We start from the raw sequence: 22,206 nt of genomic DNA, 5'->3' as shown, positions 1-22,206 counted from the left end.
TTAATAATTAATTTTAAAAAATGCTAAGCACAGTCTTTGCAAACAATGCTTGGCTTCTAAGTTAACATCCACATGCTCAAAATCAGATAGCATTTCACAGCTCAAGTTTAAACATAACAGCACAAAGGCATGAAATTGAATTTTTCATTCAACCCTTTATTTAAATAATTTCTTGAACACAGAAACGGAGGGAGAAATATCTCCATTTTCTTTTTTTGCTTTAGTTGTGAACATTTGTAATCTTTTCCAGTTCTTAAAGATATTTTAAACCTTTTTATTTTACATCATCTTAAGACATTGTAAGGTACTAATGTTTGCACCTGTAGAATGCCTCTTAATTATGGCTTAAACATTATTTATTTCAACAAAACCTATAATGTTTCTACCCTCTCTGGTGACTACGCTGATCTTTTCTGTACCAAAGAGCATAAGAATGGCCATACTGGGTCAGGTAAATGCTCCATCTAGCCCAGTATCCTGTCTTCTGACAGTAGCCAATGCCAGGTACTTCAGAAGGTATTAACAGAACAGGTAAACATTAAGTGATTACCTCTCACCCATTTCGAACTTCTGGCAAACACAGGCTAGGAATACTTCTGAGCATGAATTTGCATCCCTGTCCATGCTGCTTAATAGTTATTGAGGGACCTTCTATGAACTTATCTAGTTATTTTTTAAACCCTCTTCTATTCACAACATCCTCTAGCAAAGAGTTCCACAGGTTGCCTGTGCATTGTGTGAAGAAATACTTTGTTTTGTTCTTTTTTAAACCTACGGCCTACTAATTTCATTTGGTGACCCCTATGAGAAAATACACTTGCTTATTTACTTTCCCCATGCCAGTCATGATTTTAAAGACTTCTATTATATCCTCCCTTAATCGTCTCTTTCCCAAGCTGAAAAGTCCAGTTTTATTAATCTCTACTTATATGAAAGCTGTTCTATATTCCTAATCTCAATAGAATAGTTAATTCATGTTTCTAGTAAACAAATGGATGTTTCCTTAGTGTAAACTTCAAAAGTTTTCAGATTTTGAAAATTTAATATGAAGTTAACAAAATGGAATTTCACTTACAACAGAAAAATCCAATATGTTCTAAAATTTATACACGGCTAGCAATAGAAAAAGAGAATGTTAACATTCTGCAAATTGACAAGGGTTCATTAAAAAAATACTGAAAATTCTCATACATTTTATCAAGCAATAGCATAACCAAGTTCTGACAATAAGCATTTAAAATGTATATTTCTACTGGAAGAACATCTGTCAGGCTAATCTATTTGTTTCTTGAGTGCCTTTCGCTATGGATGAGAGCCAAAAGACCACTGAAGTCAAAGGGCAACTATCCAGTGAATTAACTGGGCTTAAGATCAGGTTCTAGGTAACTTATTTCTTTAGCTTAGAAATGTTGTTTGATTCTGTATTGTTCATCAGCTTAGTCTGTTAACTTATCATACATTTCAAAATGGATAATAATGAAAGATTAAGTACTGGCATATTCAGTTAATGAGTATTGTGTATGCCTCTGATAAGGATTGTTCCTTTAGCCTGCAAATTGGATAAATGGATGTTTCAAAGACCAGTTTTTCTGTGCATTTTATCAGCATATTTGCTAAAGTTTCTGAATATTAAAAGTAGTCTTATATTCCCCTTTATGAGTAAGTTGAAAAAGTAAATCAAATCTGCAGCCACATTATTAGGATTATGTAATATAAAACGTGACAGACCTGACTTTATATTAACTAACAGAATTATCTGGCATTGCTTGGGTACTTCAGGGCAAGGGGATGGAGGCGTGGGAGGTGCAGGGGTCAGGGCAGGGCCTTGGTGATGTTGGGGGGGGCAGTGCAGGAGGCTGAGGGTGGGGAAGGGAGATGCAAGAGTGAGGGTTGTGGGGTAAGGAAGAGTTCAGGGCAGGGGATGCCATTTGACATGGGCCTTTGCTCTCTCCCCTGCTCCCCCCACCGGCAGGGGTGTTTTCTCTCCCCCGGCTCCAGCACTCCTGCAGCCACCAGGGATGTTTTCTCTCCTCCTAGCCCACCACCACTTCCAAGGGCATTTTCTCTCTCCTCAGCCTCCCTGGCCAAGGCTTTTTTTCTCACCCCCGCCCCCAGCACTGTGGTCAAGGGCCAGAAGGCAGGGAAAGGTTTTGAGGAAGGGAAACTACTTGCTTGGTGTGCTAGCAGTCAGTATGGAGGAGCCCCAGCCCTGCTGGCCACTCCCTTGGTAGACACTCTTAATACAGTAAATGTCCGATAATCCGGCACCTTTAGGACCCAGGGGGTGCCGGATTATCAAATATGCTGGATTATCTCGGAAGGGGGGGGCTATGAGGGGTCTGGAGTGGGGTGGAGGGGATGCCACCCCCGACCCCTCATAGCCCCCCCTTCCAATCGTCTGGCTCTGCCCCAGGCATCCCCGATTCAGCTGCTGCTGGTCAGTTTCAGCAGCAGCCGAATCAGGGATGCCTGCGGCAGAGCAGCAGGGGTGCTGCCGGGTTGGTCCCGTAGCACTGCCCCTCGGCGCTGCGGGATCAACCTGGCAGCACCCCAGCTGCTCTGCCCCCGGCTTCACCGATTCAGCCGCTGGTCAGTTTCAGCAGCAGCTGAATCGGGGAAGCCCGGTGCAGAGCAGCTCCAATTGTCTGGCTGCCCGGAGCACTTCCGGGTTCCTGATGGTGCTGGGACCATCAGGAATGCCGGAGCATTGGATGCCGGACCAATGGAGTTTTACTGTATTATGTCCTTCCCTTTCCATGTTTAGGAAAACAGTCCCTTTCCTGGGTTTCTGGTGGTCCTGGCATAACAAACCCTGACCTTGTTTTAAATTAGGAGAAGTTAGGAGAAGAGAAAGCTATATATCAAATTTGGTGGCTCTAGCTCTTACCAATTAGGAGTTCTTTCACAAACAGACTCACAGAAAGACACACAGACACACACTAAAATATAGAGTGAGATAAGATTTTGTTGTAGTTGCTATACTTGGCATTCAAGATACTTTTAGAAAATTGATATGTAGAGCGCCTTTTTAGATTTCTTGGATTTATTTATTAGCATCTTCATGCTGATGTCAGTCTTACATGTAACATCATGGACTTGTTGGCTCCACTGTATCTAAAAGAGCAGATTTTGCACAAAATGGGGTTAAATTAAGAGCATTTTTTAATAATATGAGATTAAATTAGAAATGAGTGATGAGAAGGGAGATTATGCTTAGTTTCTGATCTGGATTAGGTTGCTGTTGACAAGATTTTTGCAGCTTTTTTCCTATATTGGTTCCACTGCTTTGAATTAAATAATAATGAATGGATATTTCTGTAGAATCCCAACTGAATTAAAGTTCCTTTACCACTTAGAATTGAAAGGTGTTCAAAGTGGTATATTTGCTGAAATTGCCATTTATTCCCCCCAGACAAACACTTCCAAAGCTCAAGACACACAAAACTAGAACAAACATTGCAACTTGAAATTGAGAAAGTTAACACAAACACATGAAGACAAGAAAGAGTCCCTTGTTATATTGAATATACCAAATAGCAACTATGTATACTTTGAAAAAAAATCAGAATTCTAGTAAGAAAAACAATTTTTTCCATTCTCATGCATTGGATATACTCTTCTGGTCTAAAGTTTTGATTTATCAGAAGCAAACAACAGTTCTCTTTAGCCACATAATGCATACAGAGCATGCCAAAATTGTGCGAAAAAAGAATCAATACTAAGTGTCAGTTTCTGATAGCTTTGTTCACACAAAGTAGCATGTTTCTCTATGAGTAGTTTCACTCACTTCAAAGGAATTATTTGTAGAGTAAAGCTATTCAGAGTGAGCAAAGGTATCAGAACTTGTCTCAAAAGAGTGATTAGTTGTCAGCATCACCACCTGACAGAATTAAAAAAAAAAAAAAGTGTCCCAGCCACAAGTCCTTTAAGCATTTATGACTTCCCCGCACCAGCTCTCTCTCTACTTGGGGATGAATTCACAGATAAATACAAATAAGCATTAGCAAACGGATTCTGCATAATATTTCTCCTTTGAAAGTCATCGGTAAGAAGGCTTAAAATAATTTTGGATACACTGAATGAAGATGATTTACTGTTAAGACTGAAGCAAAGTGGATTGCATTAGTCAGAGGTGATTAGAGTCTGAATGAGAAATAAGATGATAGATAGGTAATTAACTAACCAAAATATCAGAAGAATTTATTACATATGTGATATATCGTAAAATGAATGTGCACATCTTATCTCTCTGGAAATGGTTATTATTACTAGAGCATAAAACAGTTTATTAGAAGGAGCATTCATAACAACTGTAGAGTCTCACTCAGACAAATACTGTATGTGAATAACAGCTTAGACACAAATAAGCCTGGAGATACAAGTAATGAAATAAAATAGAATACCAAAATTATATGTCAGATATTTGGACACATTATCTGACTGTAGCAAATTCGGATCCCTTTTTTCTACATCTCAATTCTACAGAACTATTTGTGAGATAAAGTTCTATTCAACATTAGTAAGGATAAGAGCCCGACTATTTTTTATTTATGCACATACATTGTCAATCTTACTGGCTGTGTGCATGTCCCTTCTTATATTCTGTTTATTATTTAATAAAGGTATTGCCAGACCTGCAAAAGAAAAAAAATGAACTATATTCTGTCCTCTTCATGCATTATCCATAAAATAATGTGATTTAAATTCTTATTGCTATGTATATTTTTAACTTAGTAGTGATGTGATTGGCAGAAAGAATATTCCTTGAAATTTGAATCTGAATTTATAGTTTGGGCAATTTAATTTGTAATTATTGAATAGGATATGATTAACACATACTTATGAATAGTGTTGTATGCAATATGCATAAATGGTTTGTATGGCATTACACAGGAAAGATCTGACACTCTTAGTTCTGTGAAAGCTCCAGGCATTTTTTGTTGGTTGGGTTTGGTTTGGTTTGGTTTTTGCTGTTTTTGAAAGTCTAAAAGTAGCACAATACAAAAACTATTCAATTACTTGTCACGGCTCTTTTTTATGTTACTTTATTGACAATAGTAGAATTTCCCTTATGCAGCATAATTCTATCAGTAAAACATGCTCAGATTGCTTGAGCAGTGGAACCATTTTTCAGGTTTGCTTTATCTTCAATATGTAGTCGTACCATTGTCTATACCAGGAGTAGCAATAAAATGGTGGCAGCACTTGGCAGATCACCGCCACTATATTTACTTGTATCTCTGCAGGTATCAGAGATTGCAGTTTCCGTGGGCCACGGATCACCATTCCCGATCAATGGAAGCTGCGGGAAGCAGTGCAGAGTGGAATACCACTTCCTGCAGCTCCCACTTGCCATAGACATCAGGATCTGTAATCGCCTAAACCTGAGGATGCACAGGTAAATTTAGCATTGGCAAACCACCAGGGGCTAACCTTAGTGGACTGGGTCTGCCCCTGGGCCGGTATTTACCCACTCCTGGTCTAGTCTAATTTATCCAAATCCCAATGGATTTGTTTATTCTTGAGAATGATTTACTAAGCCCTGCGATCACACTTATTCTTCAGAGAATGGCTGGAGGGCTATTATATTTCTGAGTTAAATAACTGTATCCGCACTTAAGAGCGGGATACCACTTAACATTACCAGTGTAAAATGGAAGAACTTCTGTGTCTAGTCAAAGCTAACCCTGACTTACTTAGACAGCAATTATTGCCATTCATTAACATCCAGACTGGTTTCCAGGTAAGCATCTCTATTAATGGCCAGATATTGCAAGTTAGGCATTGCGGAGAAAGAGTGCACATCAGAAGGCACAATTCCGCACCATGCTCTTTGGCACAAAGATGGATCATACATGCACAGAGCCCAGATTGCTTTGACAGCTGTACTGGCCAGAGGTCAGGCACTAGCACCAGGGTCATGGTTCTGTCTCCTTGCACTCCGATCACTGTGAGACAATTTGTCTCTCTGGGGCTATGTCTACACAGCAGTGTTATTTTGGAATAATATCAGTTATTCCAAAATAACAGTCTGCATCTATTCTACAAGCAGTTATTTCAACATAATGTCAAAATAATGGTGAGCTGGAGGACTTCTTACTCTGACTCCTGTAACCCTCATTTTACAAGGAGCAAGGGAAGTCGAAGGAAGAGTGCTCTTTCTCGGACTTCCTGCTGTGTAGAAAGCGCCAAAAGCCGAAATAAGCTATTTCCACTTAAGATAAGCAATTGATGTAGCTCAAGTTGCAGAGCTTATTTCAGCTTTAGCCCTGCTGTGTAGACTTGCCCTGGGTGAGCTCTGATGGAATGGTTCAGTTTTTGTGGGAATACTGGTGGTAAGATGGTCAGATGATGAGTCTGGTATAAATTCCCACAAATGTAAGAGATATTTCCTCTCCATTGATACCATGCTCACTAAGTTCTTGACAAAATTAAGGACTGCTACTCCCCTTCATAGTCCTCATCTTCTCTGGTGCTTTTGACCTTGTCAATCATCCTCTCCTTCTTGACCTCTTATTCTCACTCAGCTTTTGAGATACCTCTGGAGGTGTTTGCTCAGCCTTTGTCCTCAAGTATTTTTTTACTTACTTTGCACCTTGTTTTTGGATAATTTTCTATACTTACACAGCTTTCGGTATCATTTATATGCCAATAATAAGTAAACCATCACCGTCCATCCAATCCTACATTTTTACCTGTCTCTATGATATCTCCTCTAGTTGTCTTGTTGTGAATTTAAACATATCATGTCCAAATACAAACTTGTATTTCCTCACAAATTCTCTCCACAATTTCCCTTTCCTTTTCAGTAGTAAAAAAAATTGCCATCCTCCATATATCACAGAGCTTTCTGATTCCTCCCTCTCCTTTGAGTAGTATTCTCAGGCCATAGATTCTTCCTCCTAAATAGCAGTAAGACCATCTTTTCTTTTCCATAATCTCAGGGTCTTATTATATTCAGTCTGGACTACTGCAATATCCTTCTCTCTGGCCATGCCAGCACACACACATAAAATGCAGGTCTTCCTTGCTTGTCACTTTGATTATAGCATTCCCTTCTTCACATTGGCTCCCCGAGTGTTATCACATCAAATCTGAGCTTCTTGTCATTACCTTCAAAACACTTGGAACTGTGCACCTTTTTCCTCTCCCTTGCAATAGTTCACACTGTACTCTTATTTCCTTTCCTCTGCCAACTTTCACACCCTCATCTGCCCATTTGACAAGTCTCACACATTTGTTTCTGTATCTTCATTCAGAACACTATGGTTATTACCGCATCCCTGAGTTAGTCCAAAAAGCCCACAACTCATCCACATTTAAGTCCCTTTTAAACACCAATTTCTACCATGCAGCCTGTCTCTCGCTACCTTGGCCCTGCCCTGAGACCCCCCACACAGCCAAACCTCTGCTCTGATTCTTGCAACCCTGACCCTCCTGCTCTGAGGCCTTCCTCATCCCCCAAAAAAGCCTTGACTCCTGAACTCCCCTACTCCCAGCCCCCGGCCGTGAACCCACTCCTTAAAGACCCAAGCAAATGCTGGGTCAATGTGCTAATATTAAATAAGTCAAATCAAACCAAACACACACACACACAAAATTTGATAGTCCCTTTCCCCTAAGCTTCGTCTACCTTTCCATCTTTGGACTGAGAACTTCTTGGGGCATCCCTTCTTGAAAATTTGAAAAGCACCCAGCAGTCGGTAGATGTTATTGTAAACTAATACATATTATTAATTTAAAGTGAATAAGGAACTCAGTGCCTGACCCTCTGAGGGATTTTCAGAGTTAGCCCCAGATAAAGCTCATTAATCTTGTCAGCCTGAGACATGGAACATCCTGGTCGTTATTCTAGGGGGGAAAAAAAGATATGTATTTGCATTGACTACCATGGAGTTGCACCGAGGATGGATTTGGCCCACTCTTCTCTATTTCTGCATGCTCAGTAGAGTTCACTGTAGTTTTCAATACTATTAGGCTACAGCATATGGGTTTGTTCCTGATTTCACATTGAACACAACTTGGCAATCATTCTTGAAATAGGAGATGCATTTTAAAAGAATTACCTTTTCTTGATATTGTCGTCGTGAGGAATCTAAAGACTGAATTAGGGCAGTGGCATGACCAACAAACATGGCATAACATGTAGCCCCCACAATCATACTCAGCATAGTAATCCAGAGATCGGACATGCTGACAGGGGCCCGGGCTCCATAACCAATACAAAGCATATGGCTCATGGCTTTGAAGAGTGCATACGAATACTGCTTTCCCCAGGAATCATTCTGCAAGAAAAGAAAAAAGTGACTGAGCCAGCAAGAAGATGGAGGACAAAGTATTTTGATCTATGTAGCAGGAAAATTATAGATCACTGATTTTGAAAGAACATCCTGGTAACGTATCCTTTCTGTATAGGAACGAGACATTCTTCTTATTAAATCTACTTTAAGAAAAAGCATTGTGGAGCCTGTCAAATATTGCTTAACATAGTGACAGAAAATAAGTGGACTATTTTAAAAGCAAATATTTTTCCCCATACTTGCATGTTAACCTAATTAAGTTAAGGATAAATGTCAATTTTGATTTAAAGCCCAGTCATCCAAATCTTCCACATACACAAAGCTGGTATTGTGGTTTGATGTCCAATAAGATAGAACCTTTCCCTTCCCTTCCCTTCCTTCCCTTCTCTTCCCTTCCCTCCTCTAATAACTAAGGTTTCTTCTACACAGTAGTGTTATTTCGGAATAATTGATGTTATTCCAAAGTAACATAGTGTCTGTCTACACTACAAGCCTTTATTTCGAAAAACTGTTGAGCTGGAGGACTTCTTGCTCTGATTCATGGTAACCCTCATTTTGTGAGGACTAAGGGAAGTCAGAAGAAGAGTGTTCGTTCTTCGACCTCCTGCTGCGTAGACAGCACCAAAGGCCAAATTAAGCTATTTTGACTTAAGCTGCTCAGTTGACGTAGCTGAAGTTGCATAGTTTATTCTGACTCTAGCCTTGCTGTGTCCATGTATACTAATTGTTTATCTTGCCACCTGTGATGTGATAGGTTAGAATATAAAGTTGCTTGGGTTTTTTTGGTGTGTGTATGTTATGTTTTTTGTTGTTGTATTTTACCACTCTCATTTGGACTTTCATTTTCTCAAATTTTGTGCAAAATTGTTTGTTGAAAAGAGGTTTTGCTCCCCACTTGGCAAGCCACAATTTCTTCAGGTAAAAACTTCAACTATATAGAACTTACAGGTTCAGTTTGAACAAGCACAATAAAATCTCTCTGGAAATAAATCCCACACTGTTTCTACCCTAAGAGTTATTTGTTTCCCACATAGCACATATATCCTGAATTCTGCCTGCAATGAGGTTTCAGTATAATATGTATGGATGCTCTCACTCATAGGATATGTATGCTAGGTAGGCAAATGAAGCCCGGGATTTAAATGTCCCAGGCTTTATTTGCATGTTGCCGTCCGGTTGCCATTTTGAAATTTCACTAGCCTGAACTCACTGCCGTGCAGCTACACACGGCAGTGAAACGTTAATTCGAATTAAGTCCTTAGTTTAAATTAACTGTTACTCCTCATTCCATAATTCCATGAGGAGTAACAGTTAATTTGAACTAAAGACTTAGTTCAAATTAATGTTTCACTGCCACGTATAGCTGCGCGGCAGTGAGTTCGGAATAGTGACATTTCAAAATGGCGACTGGATGGGAACATGCAAATAAAGCCTGGGATATTTAAATCCCGGGCTTCATTTGCAACTCCGGTTGCCTCATTTGCCTACCTAGCTCGAATTAACAAGCTAGTGTAGACATACCCATAGTTATTGTAGGAATCATGTATTTTCTTTTAACTAGTTTAAATAAATAAATGCCATTTGCAGCACACATTTGCATTTAATAAGTATACAATGCATCAAGACTGATTTATGATAATTTTAACAAATTAATACATTGTTTTCAGCTATTCGTCTTTTCACTAAGATCAGCTTTAATTCTTTTCTCTCTCATATTCATCAAAACCATCACAATTCACAAAGAATCTATCTACATTTAATCTGAACTCATGACTAAAGTCCCCACAGCTCCTTCACAAGATTTTAATGCTGTGTAGGTGTTTGCAAAGTGCTGCTTTAGCCTTGTATAGGCTTAAAAGTGCTACAGACATTGTATAGCTGACAAAGAAGCCATTGGATTCATCTTAGATTTTTTCTATTTTCTTCAGCAGAGAAATAAAACTAATGCTGTTTAAACCAGTTAACAGTCTGTTGCTTTTATTGTGTTATTAATCTTACAGTACAAATGAAAAAAACGCTTTGCCACAGACAGATAGCTTCCTGTATAACGTCAGACATGACACAATGAGGGGGAGAGAGAGGAAAAACAGTGATGACATCAACAAAATTCAGTGTTAGTCAGCAAAGGCCAGTGCACTGCAGGATACAAACAAAACAAAACAAAATTTCTTTAAATGAAATTTGAGGGGGCGAACATACAAACACAAATCAGATACATTCACTGGAGCCAGCATAGCAGGACTGAATCTTTAGCAGAGATTTAAATATGGATGTATGTAACCCCCAAGGAGATTGCTTGGATTCCTGGGGCTTTGTCTGCTGGCAGCTCAGGGAGAGGCACTCTGAGTTTGCCTTGGCTCCCCCTCCCTACCAGGGCCAGAGTCTGCCCGGCAACCCACAGGGAGTGAGATGCCCCTCCCAGGGGGAAGGAGAGACCATTGTTGAGGGGAGTCTGGAGCCAGCCAGGAAAAGGGGAGGACTGAGTGTGTGGGAGCTAGTAAGCCCCCAGGCCTGCATGCAGGGTTCCCCCTGAGAGCTAGCCTCTAGGGACCTGAAGGCAGGATCCCTCAGCTGGGTTTATGTCTCCACTGTTGATTCCCAGTTGTGGAGTTTGCTGGGAGGCTTCCCCAGCCAGGCGGAGTTGGCTCTCCAGCTCCCTGGGTGAGAGAGTCACTGCATGGTCAGCTGGGCTCTAGCAGCAAGTTCAGGGCTGCTGCCTGCTGTGTGGGTCTGGAGGCTGGCCTGGGAGGCTATAGTTTTGAATTTTGGTGCAGTTGTGTGGTCTGCATCTTGAGCCCTGCACCCCTTCACAGTGAGGGGAAATTCTGGGACCGAAGCAGCCTGGTTCCTGCTTGAAGAGGACCCCTGTGAGAAGAGAGCAGCCCCTTTGCAGAGACTGAGTCATCTCTCAACCTGAGGCTCATTCATGGAGTGTGTGAGTGCACCAATTTTTAGTTAGTAAGTCAGGGAATTTGTTTGGGGATTTTATTACCTGCAGCCTATTAAACTGTGGAGGGATTTGCTGCCTTCTCCCATTTGTGAGTCCTTTGGGCTGTACTGGACCTAGTCAGCCCCACTGCTAAACCTCTGCAGAGAAGGATTGTGTGGTCAACAGTCATCAAGGGCCCCAACAAAGTACGCGTACCAACGGGACACTAACTTCACAGTTGCAGGGCACCGGTGACCCTAAAAATGATGTTTTACCCTGTTCTGTTATAATTGTCTCCTGTTTAATATAATTGTGTTTATTATAGTGTATGTGTTTGTGTTATTTTCTGGGAGTCTCCAACTATCTGGCGAATACGTGGGGATTATCCTGGGCTAGAATTTTCCTCCCAAGCTGCCCTGGCAACCCTGCTAGGAAGGAGTGAGGGGGGTGGAGGCACCGCCAAGTACATCAATCAGAAAGAATAAAATTGAGTAGGTGGCGGGATCCAGAAGAACCCAGACCTATCCATCCGAACCTGAAAGGAGATTGGCTCTAAAAGAAGGTAACCAGGTGGAGAGGGGGCGCTACATTGGAGGCACCGCTGGGATCCCGTCTTTTAAACTCATACCTTATATACACTCCTGCTGTCTTCCTGGGATATTAAGTAAATTCCCAGTATGGATTATCAGAAGAGGCTTATAGCTTGGTGTGAGCTGGAGGGAGCTGACCCTGAACGCCACTTTCTGCTCACTAATGTACCCACTGAATGGGAAATTAGACAAATTGAAGATGAGATTGCTAATGTCAGAGAATGGGGAACCTGTGTGGTTCGGAGTCAGATGAAAGCACAAGGGGAAGCTACTTTATCTCTTCTTGTAGAGAGCAAGATTATACTGTCTACTGTAGTGACTCCCCATGTAATTCTGCCAGATGGAGAGAAGGACGGATGGAAGGTGACCATTCAAACACAATCACGTTTTCCCTCCCCATCTGCCCCACCATCTGAAACTAATGGTTTTCAGTCCAAATTGGGGAACTTCCTTATGCAGGAAGGGAAGACCATGACTGAATTAAGGACTCTTTTGGGAAGTAGTCCTGTGCCTCCTTCCAGTTCTACAGACCAAATAATTTTTGCTATGGGAAAAGCAATAGGGGAGTCCATAAAGACAGCATATGAATCAGGCCCTTACAGAAAACTGAAGTTCTTTTCAGGCATTAAACCTGTGCCTGTAGGGGAAGATGACTATGACACTTGGAGGCATCAACTAAATCAGGTGATGCAGGAATGGCAATGTAGCGAGGCTGAAAAGAGGAAACGTGTGGCAGAAAGCCTGCGAGGACCTGCAGGGAATGTAATCTGTGCATTAAAAGCCAGCAAGCCTGCTGCCACTGTTGATGACTATCTCTCGGCGATGGAGGATGCCTTTGGGAGCCTAGAGACTGGGGAAGACCTCTACTTTCAGTTTCGATCCTGTTACCAACATTCAGGTGAAAAACTATCTTCCTATCTTCACAGATTGGAACCATCCCTTCAACTGTGCATCCGCCGTAAAGGCACTGAAAGGAGCAAGGAACACCGAGTACGACTAGAACAGGTCATACGAGGTGCCATTTATGATGATTTTCTAATTATGAAATTGAAACTTGCAGACCGATTGGACAGTCCTCCAGAATTCCACCAACTGCTGCGAGAAGTCCGGGAGGAGGAGGAAAAGAGAACGGTTAGAGAGAGGAATAAGATCTCAGTGAGCCAGACCGTTGGTCCTCAGAAACTGAAGGATGACCTTTGTCTGCCTACCACTGAGGACCTCCATCAACAGCTCAAAACCCTGACAGCACAGCTCACTGAATTTATGACGAGTAAGATGCCTCAGGGGTCACCTAGCGATATTCTTCCACCAACTTTGACAGAAAGGAAGTACCCTCCTTTTCACCCAGGGAGAAGGGACCCCAACAGAGAACCTGTAAAGAAAACCTTGGTGACCCTCCCAAGGAACAAGAGATTCTGCTACCGATGTGGCGAGGATGGGCACATTTCCACCCAGTGTGACAACCCAAGGAATGAAGAGAAGGTAACGCAACGAAAAAAGAAGCTACAGGGAAACTCCCAAGGATCCCAGTAATGGAGCATACTGGGAGCCATTACAGTCAGAGCTCCACTAAGTTGTGTTATGAACAGCCTTCCTGGAGCCCATTCCCAGAAGGATTGATAGGCCCAGCAGCGGTAGTTAATGTGATGGTAGAAGGGATTCCCTGTAGGGCCCTGCTGGACAGTGGATCTCAGGTCACCATCATTACTAGAGAATTCCATCGGCAATTCCTCCCTCAAGTGAAGATCCATCCTCTAGAAGGATTGGCAATATGGGGCCTTAGCAATGCTAGTTACCCATACGATGGATATGTACTAGTGACTTTACGTTTTCCTGCAGAACTGGCTGGATGTCTCCAGGATTGTGATACTCTGGCTTTGATTTGTCCTGAGACACAAAATTCTGATGGCATTCCCATATTGATTGGAACCAACAGCAACATGTTCCAATCTTTGGCCACACTTTGTGGTCGTTTGGGCCAGAAGACCCCAGATGTGGTTCGCCCTCCATGGAGAGAACTGACCCTGGGCTCATCCACAATGCCTTCTGACCATGATAGCTCTGACGATGAATCTTTAGGGAAAGTAGTAAGAGTATCCAAAGCTGTTTTGTCCATACCCCCACATGGTGAGATTGACTTGAGGGGAAAACTTGAGAAGCACAGTAGCAGCCTTCCTCATACAGTAATGATGGAGTCCTCTGATGGAGATAACCTCCCTAGTGGTCTGATGGTTCTAAGAGGTTTATTGTCCTTACCACAGCTGGAAGAAGCTGGCATTATGGTCAGAATACGAAATGAAACCAACCATCCCATAGCCATCAGGAGAGGAATGGTATTGGCACGATTGTATAGAGTAGAGAGTGTTATGAGCCCTGCAGCTGCAGCCAGAAAGCCCTGTAAGGCATTGGATCCTGATCTTTTTAATTTTGGTGATTCTCCTGTATCTCCCAGTTGGAAAGACCGGTTAAAAAAGCAGTTAAGCGAGAGACCTAATGTGTTCTCCACTGAAGAATGGGATGTGGGGTGTGCCCTTAACGTGGAACACACCATTCGTTTGGCAGATGACAGGCCTTTCAGGGAGAGGTCCCGAAGACTGGCACCTGCAGACATTGAGGATGTGAGAAAGCATATCCAAGAACTATTGGAAGCAGGAATAATTTCTGAATCCCGTAGCCCCTATGCATCCCCCATTGTGGTGGTGCGGAAGAAAAATGGGACTGTGCGCATGTGTGTGGACTATCGCACACTGAATAAAAGGACCATCCCAGATCAATACACTGTACCTAGGGTAGATGATGCCTTAGCTTGCCTAGCAGGAAGCAGATGGTTCTCTGTCTTAGATTTACGAAGCGGCTACTACCAGATCCCGATGAGCTCTGAAGACAAAGAGAAAACAGCTTTCATTTGTCCCTTGGGATTCTACCAGTTTGAGAGGATGCCCCAAGGTATCTCAGGAGCTCCTGCTACATTCCAGCGTTTGATGGAGAAGACAGTGGGGGATATGAATTTGTTAGAAGTGCTGGTGTATTTGGATGACTTAATTGTTTTTGGGAAAACTCTGGAAGAGCATGAAGCTCGACTAATGAAAGTATTAGACCGCCTGGACGCTAGTGGGTTGAAACTGTCACTTGATAAATGTCAATTTTGTCAGACCCGAGTAAAATATGTAGGCCATATTGTGTCAGCAGAAGGTGTGGCGACTGATCCCGAGAAGATTGAGGCATTAACCACCTGGCCTGTACCCAAAGACCTGAAAGCTTTACAATCTTTCCTAGGCTTCTGTGGATATTACCGCCGATTTGTAAAAAATTACTCCTCCATTGTGAGACCGCTCACCAATTTGACAAGGGGATACCCCCCAACGTGGAAGAGATCACCCCAACATAAGCTTGCAAGTCCTAATGAGAGGTATTTCAAGGTGAATGAACCATTTGGAGACCGTTGGACAGAGGAATGCAACAGCGCTTTCCATGCCCTTATTGAGAAACTCACCACTGCACCAGTGTTAACCTTTGCAGACCCTACCAAGCCCTATGAACTACACGTAGATGCCAGTCTTGATGGATTAGGAGCAGTTCTCTATCAGAATTATGAGAATAAATGGAAACCTGTGGCGTTTGTCAGTCGAGGGTTGACTGCCTCTGAAAGACACTATCCCGTGCACAAACTTGAGTTTTTAGCTCTCAAATGGGCTGTTGTGGACAAACTTCATGATTATCTATACGGAGCGACCTTTGTAGTAAAAACAGATAATAACCCACTTACTTATGTGCAGACCACGGCTAAACTAGATGCTACTGGTCAGCGATGGATGGCTGCCTTGGCTGCTTATGACTTTAAGCTGCAGTACCGTTCGGGTCAAACCAATGCAGACGCAGATGCATTGTCCCGTCGCCCTCATAACCCACTCGAGGAAGAGTCTGAGTGGATGGAGATACCATCTCCTGCTATTCGTGCCACCTGCAAGGCTGTAATAGGAAAAGTGCAGTCCCCTTATGTAAATGAGGAAAGATATGCTGACACACTGGGGTTGTCTGAGAAGGCTATACCTACCATTTATGCAAACCTCGTTGGGCTAAAGACTTTTGAATTGCCCCAGTTAACTCCGACTGAATTGAGAAGAGCTCAGTGGAAAGATTCAAATATTGGACCTGTGCTGGAAGCTGTAGAAAAGGGTGAAAAACCCATCTCTAAGGCTAACTTTTCCCCCGGCACAATTCTTCTCTTAAAAGAGTGGGATCGTTTAGTGATTAACAAAGGTTTGTTATTCCGGACCACCCAGACTGTAAGGGGCCATGTGCGGAAACAACTGGTCTTACCCCAAGAATACCAGGAGATGGTGTTGAAGTCTCTGCACGATGATCATGGTCACTTGGGGGTAGATAAGACTTTGGAACTGGTCAGAGATCGGTTTTATTGGCCCAAAATGACAGCATCTGTGGAAGACCACTGCAAATGGTGCTCTCGGTGTGTTAAGCGGAAGACTCTGCCAAAAAAGGCAGCGACTATGGTGAACATCGCTACAGATGCACCCATGCAATTGGTGTGCATTGACTTTTTGTCATTGGAGCCTGATAGAAAGAACCACTCCAGTATACTTGTAGTTACTGACCATTTTACAAGGTATTCCCAAGCATATCCCACAAAAGACCAAAAAGCCAGTACAGTGGCCAAAATTTTATGGGACAAATTCTTTGTACATTATGGTTTCCCGGCCCGAATCCATTCTGACCAGGGAAGAGATTTTGAAAGCAGACTAATTCGTGAACTTACAAAAACCCTGGGAATAAGGAAGTCCAGAACCACTCCTTACCATCCCCAGGGAGATCCACAACCGGAGAGATTTAACCGGACTTTGCTAAACATGTTGGGAACACTACATCCATCCCAAAAGACCAGATGGAGTGAGCATGTCAGTTACCTTGTGCATGCTTATAACTGCACTAAAAATGAGTCCACTGGGTTTTCGCCTTATTATTTAATGTTTGGCAGAGAAGCCAGGCTACCAATTGACTTATGTTTTGGGATATCCTCTGATGAAGCTAGCGAAACAACTTATCTCCAGTACATTCAGAGTCTCAGGCGTGACTTGCGGGAAGCTTACAGACTGGCCTCCCAAGCAGCCACAAAAAGCAACCTTGCTAACAAGCAGAGATATGATAGTCGGGTCCGTGAACAGGATCTGCAGGTAGGAGACAGAGTCTTAATCCGAAATCTAGGTCTCACTGGAAAACATAAATTAGCTGACCGGTGGAATGCAGACACCTACATAGTGGTTGATAAGCTACCAGACTTGCCTGTATATCGCCTTAGGATGGAAAATGGAAAAAATGTTTGTAAGACTATTCACCGAAACCACCTCTTGCCAGTGGGGCAGTTAATAGGTGAAGAGAAAAATAGTGAATGTGGTTCCTCCCGGCGACCCATTACTCGTTCAAGACTAAGGAAGAAAGTTCCTGCAGAAAGAACCCTTACTGCACAACTTGAATCTGCTGAGGAGGCAGACAGTGAGTCTTTAACCTCCTCTGGAGAAAATGATCCTCATTCACAGAGTAGCAGTGAAGAGGAATTCTTCCCCTATTATCCAATACCTCCTATGCTTCATGAGCAGCTATGTGAGGTAGAAACTGTTAGAGAGGGAGAATCTGAGCCTCCTCTAGCTCAAATACTTAACCCTGAAGCTGCACCCTTTGTACCCCCTCAGTCAACAATACAGCATGAAGAGGAAAGTGGTTTACCAGCTAGGATGGTTCCACCTGTAGAGGATGTGGGAGAAGCCATGCAACCTGCAGAGAGGGAAATCATTGATTGTCCTGCAGTCATTACTGCTGAGAACCCTGAGAATGAAGAAGCTCCTGTACTTCGACGTTCAGAACGAGAGCGAAAACCTGTACAGAAACTCACCTATGATGTCCCAGGGTCCTCCACCTCTGTCCCTCTGCATTTAGTAAATAGATGGGTGCGGGTGGCCTATTATTGTTTGTGTCTGATAGTTAACAATGGAGACTCCAAGGTTAAGTCATTTATTTAAATATAGTAAGAATGTTATTAATGTAAATTGAATAACAATTTAATGTTTAAATTAATATTGTATGTGGACACAGCAATACTTACTTATTGGCTAATGATATTTATTGTCAACTAAACAATGTATACTATTACCTGATGGAAAGGACCTTGCATGTTTGTGGTTAAATGACCCTTGCCGAGGACGGCAAGAACTTTCGCACAGGGAGAGTGTAACCCCCAAGGAGATTGCTTGGATTCCTGGGGCTTTGTCTGCTGGCAGCTCAGGGAGAGGCACTCTGAGTTTGCCTTGGCTCCCCCTCCCTACCAGGGCCAGAGTCTGCCCGGCAACCCACAGGGAGTGAGATGCCCCTCCCAGGGGGAAGGAGAGACCATTGTTGAGGGGAGTCTGGAGCCAGCCAGGAAAAGGGGAGGACTGAGTGTGTGGGAGCTAGTAAGCCCCCAGGCCTGCATGCAGGGTTCCCCCTGAGAGCTAGCCTCTAGGGACCTGAAGGCAGGATCCCTCAGCTGGGTTTATGTCTCCACTGTTGATTCCCAGTTGTGGAGTTTGCTGGGAGGCTTCCCCAGCCAGGCGGAGTTGGCTCTCCAGCTCCCTGGGTGAGAGAGTCACTGCATGGTCAGCTGGGCTCTAGCAGCAAGTTCAGGGCTGCTGCCTGCTGTGTGGGTCTGGAGGCTGGCCTGGGAGGCTATAGTTTTGAATTTTGGTGCAGTTGTGTGGTCTGCATCTTGAGCCCTGCACCCCTTCACAGTGAGGGGAAATTCTGGGACCGAAGCAGCCTGGTTCCTGCTTGAAGAGGACCCCTGTGAGAAGAGAGCAGCCCCTTTGCAGAGACTGAGTCATCTCTCAACCTGAGGCTCATTCATGGAGTGTGTGAGTGCACCAATTTTTAGTTAGTAAGTCAGGGAATTTGTTTGGGGATTTTATTACCTGCAGCCTATTAAACTGTGGAGGGATTTGCTGCCTTCTCCCATTTGTGAGTCCTTTGGGCTGTACTGGACCTAGTCAGCCCCACTGCTAAACCTCTGCAGAGAAGGATTGTGTGGTCAACAGTCATCAAGGGCCCCAACAAAGTACGCGTACCAACGGGACACTAACTTCACAGTTGCAGGGCACCGGTGACCCTAAAAATGATGTTTTACCCTGTTCTGTTATAATTGTCTCCTGTTTAATATAATTGTGTTTATTATAGTGTATGTGTTTGTGTTATTTTCTGGGAGTCTCCAACTATCTGGCGAATACGTGGGGATTATCCTGGGCTAGAATTTTCCTCCCAAGCTGCCCTGGCAACCCTGCTAGGAAGGAGTGAGGGGGGTGGAGGCACCGCCAAGTACATCAATCAGAAAGAATAAAATTGAGTAGGTGGCGGGATCCAGAAGAACCCAGACCTATCCATCCGAACCTGAAAGGAGATTGGCTCTAAAAGAAGGTAACCAGGTGGAGAGGGGGCGCTACATGTAAATACATTAATTCACAGATTTTGTTGCTCAAACCACTCATCTACTCACCCTCTTACTTTTTTCTGAATAATCAATTAATTTATAAGAAATTACCTGGAAAATTCTGGACAGTGTGTGTGTGAGAGAGAGAGAGAGAGAGAGAGAGTGTAAAAGGGAGATGCTGAGTCAATACTATTTTTGGAAGGGAAGCTTGAGTCTCAATAGAATTCAAGAAGCTTGTTTTCTTTGTTCATTGATCTGTCCCCAAATATAGCATATCCTTAAAATGTGCTTTATTTCACATTTTTCAAGTTACATACATCATTCTAATACTAAGCTTAATCTACAGAAACAAGTATAATAATGATCTCAGTATTTTCAATACATGTTGTCTAAGCCTAACGTTTGTCAGCATCAGCCTCAGATTTGTCAGTGTTCAAGGCTGGAATTTTCCACAACTAGATGCCAAAGTGCTAGTCTTTGCTATAGACAAAAGTGCAGAATGAATCATTCCTCTGATACCAGAGTATAGAATTCTCCACATCCAGCATTTCTCCATCAGCTTCATAAAGCAAATTTTATTTGATGTATTCTGAATACTGCTGAATTACTCAAAATTCATAATATATAGTTAACTTTGTTTTGTTTACTCATTCACACTACGTTATAATTTAACATAATTATTGTCATTTTAAATGCTTCCTGAAATGACCCACATTTCCTCCTGCTGTGGAAAAAAAATTGCTACTCAGTTTTTCCAACTAAAAGGTAAAAAAGGGCATTTAATTTCTTATTTGACAGTGAGTTGATCACTGGTTCCAGATTAGCAATAATCGGTTTAAACTATTTTAAATGGAATGACATTAATTTGGAAAAACTATTAAAGACAGTAATTGTGAGGAATACCAAAGCTGTTTATCCAAGGATTGATTGCATAATCTAGCTTGATGACACTCGGAAATCCTCAGACGTGTAAAAGCAGTGATCACTGATGATTTGCAATTACTTTTGTAAGTATAAGCATTGATTTAGAGTTGTTATCCCACAGACTGCATTCAGCACAGTGCACTGTTGATGTTTAAGGATATTATACATCAAGGGTACACTTGTTTCCTCTGATCGAAGGATATTATCCTCTCCCTCATAACTCCACATAAGCCTGTTATAAATAACTGTTTTATAATGTGTTAACTTCCCAGCTCATAAGCTCAATTTCACAGAAAGTTTATAGGACATATTTAGGGGACAAAAAGGTAAACTAAACTAATTTGCTCAGTAAAATAAGAGTTTGTTTTAATTAAATCTGAAAAGGTTATTACTAGGAGATTCTTCTGTGATCAGACAAATCATTTCTATTCCCAGATTGAAGAACTTTCCTTTTATCAGCTGGCCATGCCCTTTCATTCAGATATAAATTGACTGAGAAATCTTATATCAAGCACGTTATTTTGCAGGTGGGAGTGGGGTTTTCCCACATTTTGATTCCATTCCACCCCCTCAAATTATATTAGCTACAGATGTCAGGAAGGTGCAGGTGAGTTTTCAAGGGCATGCTTTACTCGCTGTGGACCAAACATATTTTTTGCTACTCAGGAGAAATTAAATTGTATTGTTGTTGAGATGAAAGAAAGCATAAAGAGGCAGCTGCAGTGTAGCTCAGCAGTGGCTCTAGAGCAGTGGTTTTCAAACCATTTTTCTCATGACCCAATTGAAGAAAATTGCTGATGCCCACAACCCAACATAATTTGACTAGAGTGTGGGCTTGGGGGTGGCGCTGATGGGGTACTTAAGGGGGCTCTGGCTTTGTGCGCGCGGGGGGGTCAGGGCCAGGGCAGGAAGGGCTAACCTAGAGCAGCTCCCGATTAGTGGTGCAGTAAGGGGGATAAGGCAGGATTCCTGCTTCTCCTGGCACCTCAGACTATGCTGCACTCCAGAAGCAGCCACCATCAGGTTCCCAGGTAATAGTAGTGCGGAGCTAATGCTTGGAGCAAGGGCAGTGCACAGGGCCCTGTGCGCTCACTTCCCCCATCACCACCTAAGGAGCCTGGCCTGCTACACAGTCTGTGGTGGCAGGACTGGGAGGTAGACTGCCTTAGCACTTCCACTGGCCACCCTGAAGCAAGGAGACCCAATGCCTGATATTCCACAACCCAATACTGGGTGGTGACCCATAGCTTGAAAACCACTGTTCTAGAGAAGTGCCCTACCAAAATCTTGAGGACATGAGCCAATGTCCCAGGAAGTCAACTGTAGTCTTTCCAGAAACTTCAGTGGACATTGGATTAAGCCCTAATACTCTAAATATGACTTTATTTTAACTTTGAACAAGAGTTCTTAAAATTAAAATACAATTAAGAAACTAATCAAGCATGCATAGCACAAGCATTTGCATAATATATTAAATGCTCTTACAAAACTGAGAGTTGAGAGAGGACTGTATCTGTATGTTTACAACAACACTGGTAATTAACACCCAAAACAGGGAGAAGGAGAAAGAGGTTTTGAATAAGAATTCCATGCATTCATTATCAATCCCTGTGCCACTCATCCTGCATGTCCAACTTTTCTTCCCCCTGTTACACTTGGTTACAGAGAGAAATGTTATCATACTTAGAGGGTTCTAATATAAGTTGTACCTCTTTTAACCAGGACTCTCTGGTCTGGCAACATCTGTGGTCCTGGACCACAGGGTCCAGGAATAAGGAGATCAGGGGGGTGCTAAGGAAGGGGGTGAGGGGTGCAGCAGAGAGATCTCGCCCTGCTGCTGGGCAGTAGCAGGGGGCTAGCAGTGGCTGCAGAGTCCCAATAGCCAGAGCAGCCGCAGAATCCCAGCAGCCCCAGAATTGATGGCAGCTACAGAGACCCGGCATCTGCAGAGCCCCGGCAGTCACAGAGCTCCAGCCTGCATATTCATGGCTAGCA

At 42.8% G+C, this 22,206-nt stretch overlaps 1 protein-coding gene across 2 annotated transcripts in view; it reads right to left on the bottom strand.

The window, feature by feature from the left end:
• The window catches only part of HCN1 (hyperpolarization activated cyclic nucleotide gated potassium channel 1), a 296,887-nt gene that overhangs the window by 76,644 nt on the left and 198,037 nt on the right, over positions 1–22,206 (bottom strand). Inside the window, exon 4 of one of the 2 annotated variants that reach the window (XM_075932483.1) lies at positions 8,067–8,285. The exons of the other annotated variant lie outside the window; for it this stretch is intronic. Coding sequence (XP_075788598.1) covers positions 8,067–8,285 — 219 coding nt within the window. The remainder of the gene's footprint in view (positions 1–8,066; positions 8,286–22,206) is intronic. 2 annotated transcript variants of the gene reach the window in all.

Source organism: Pelodiscus sinensis, chromosome 6 (assembly GCF_049634645.1).
Source record: "Pelodiscus sinensis isolate JC-2024 chromosome 6, ASM4963464v1, whole genome shotgun sequence".
In the NCBI taxonomy this organism is placed as follows: Eukaryota; Metazoa; Chordata; order Testudines; family Trionychidae; genus Pelodiscus; species Pelodiscus sinensis.
The sequence above is the reverse complement of the archived record's forward strand: the minus strand, read 5'-3'. Positions and strand labels throughout refer to the sequence as shown.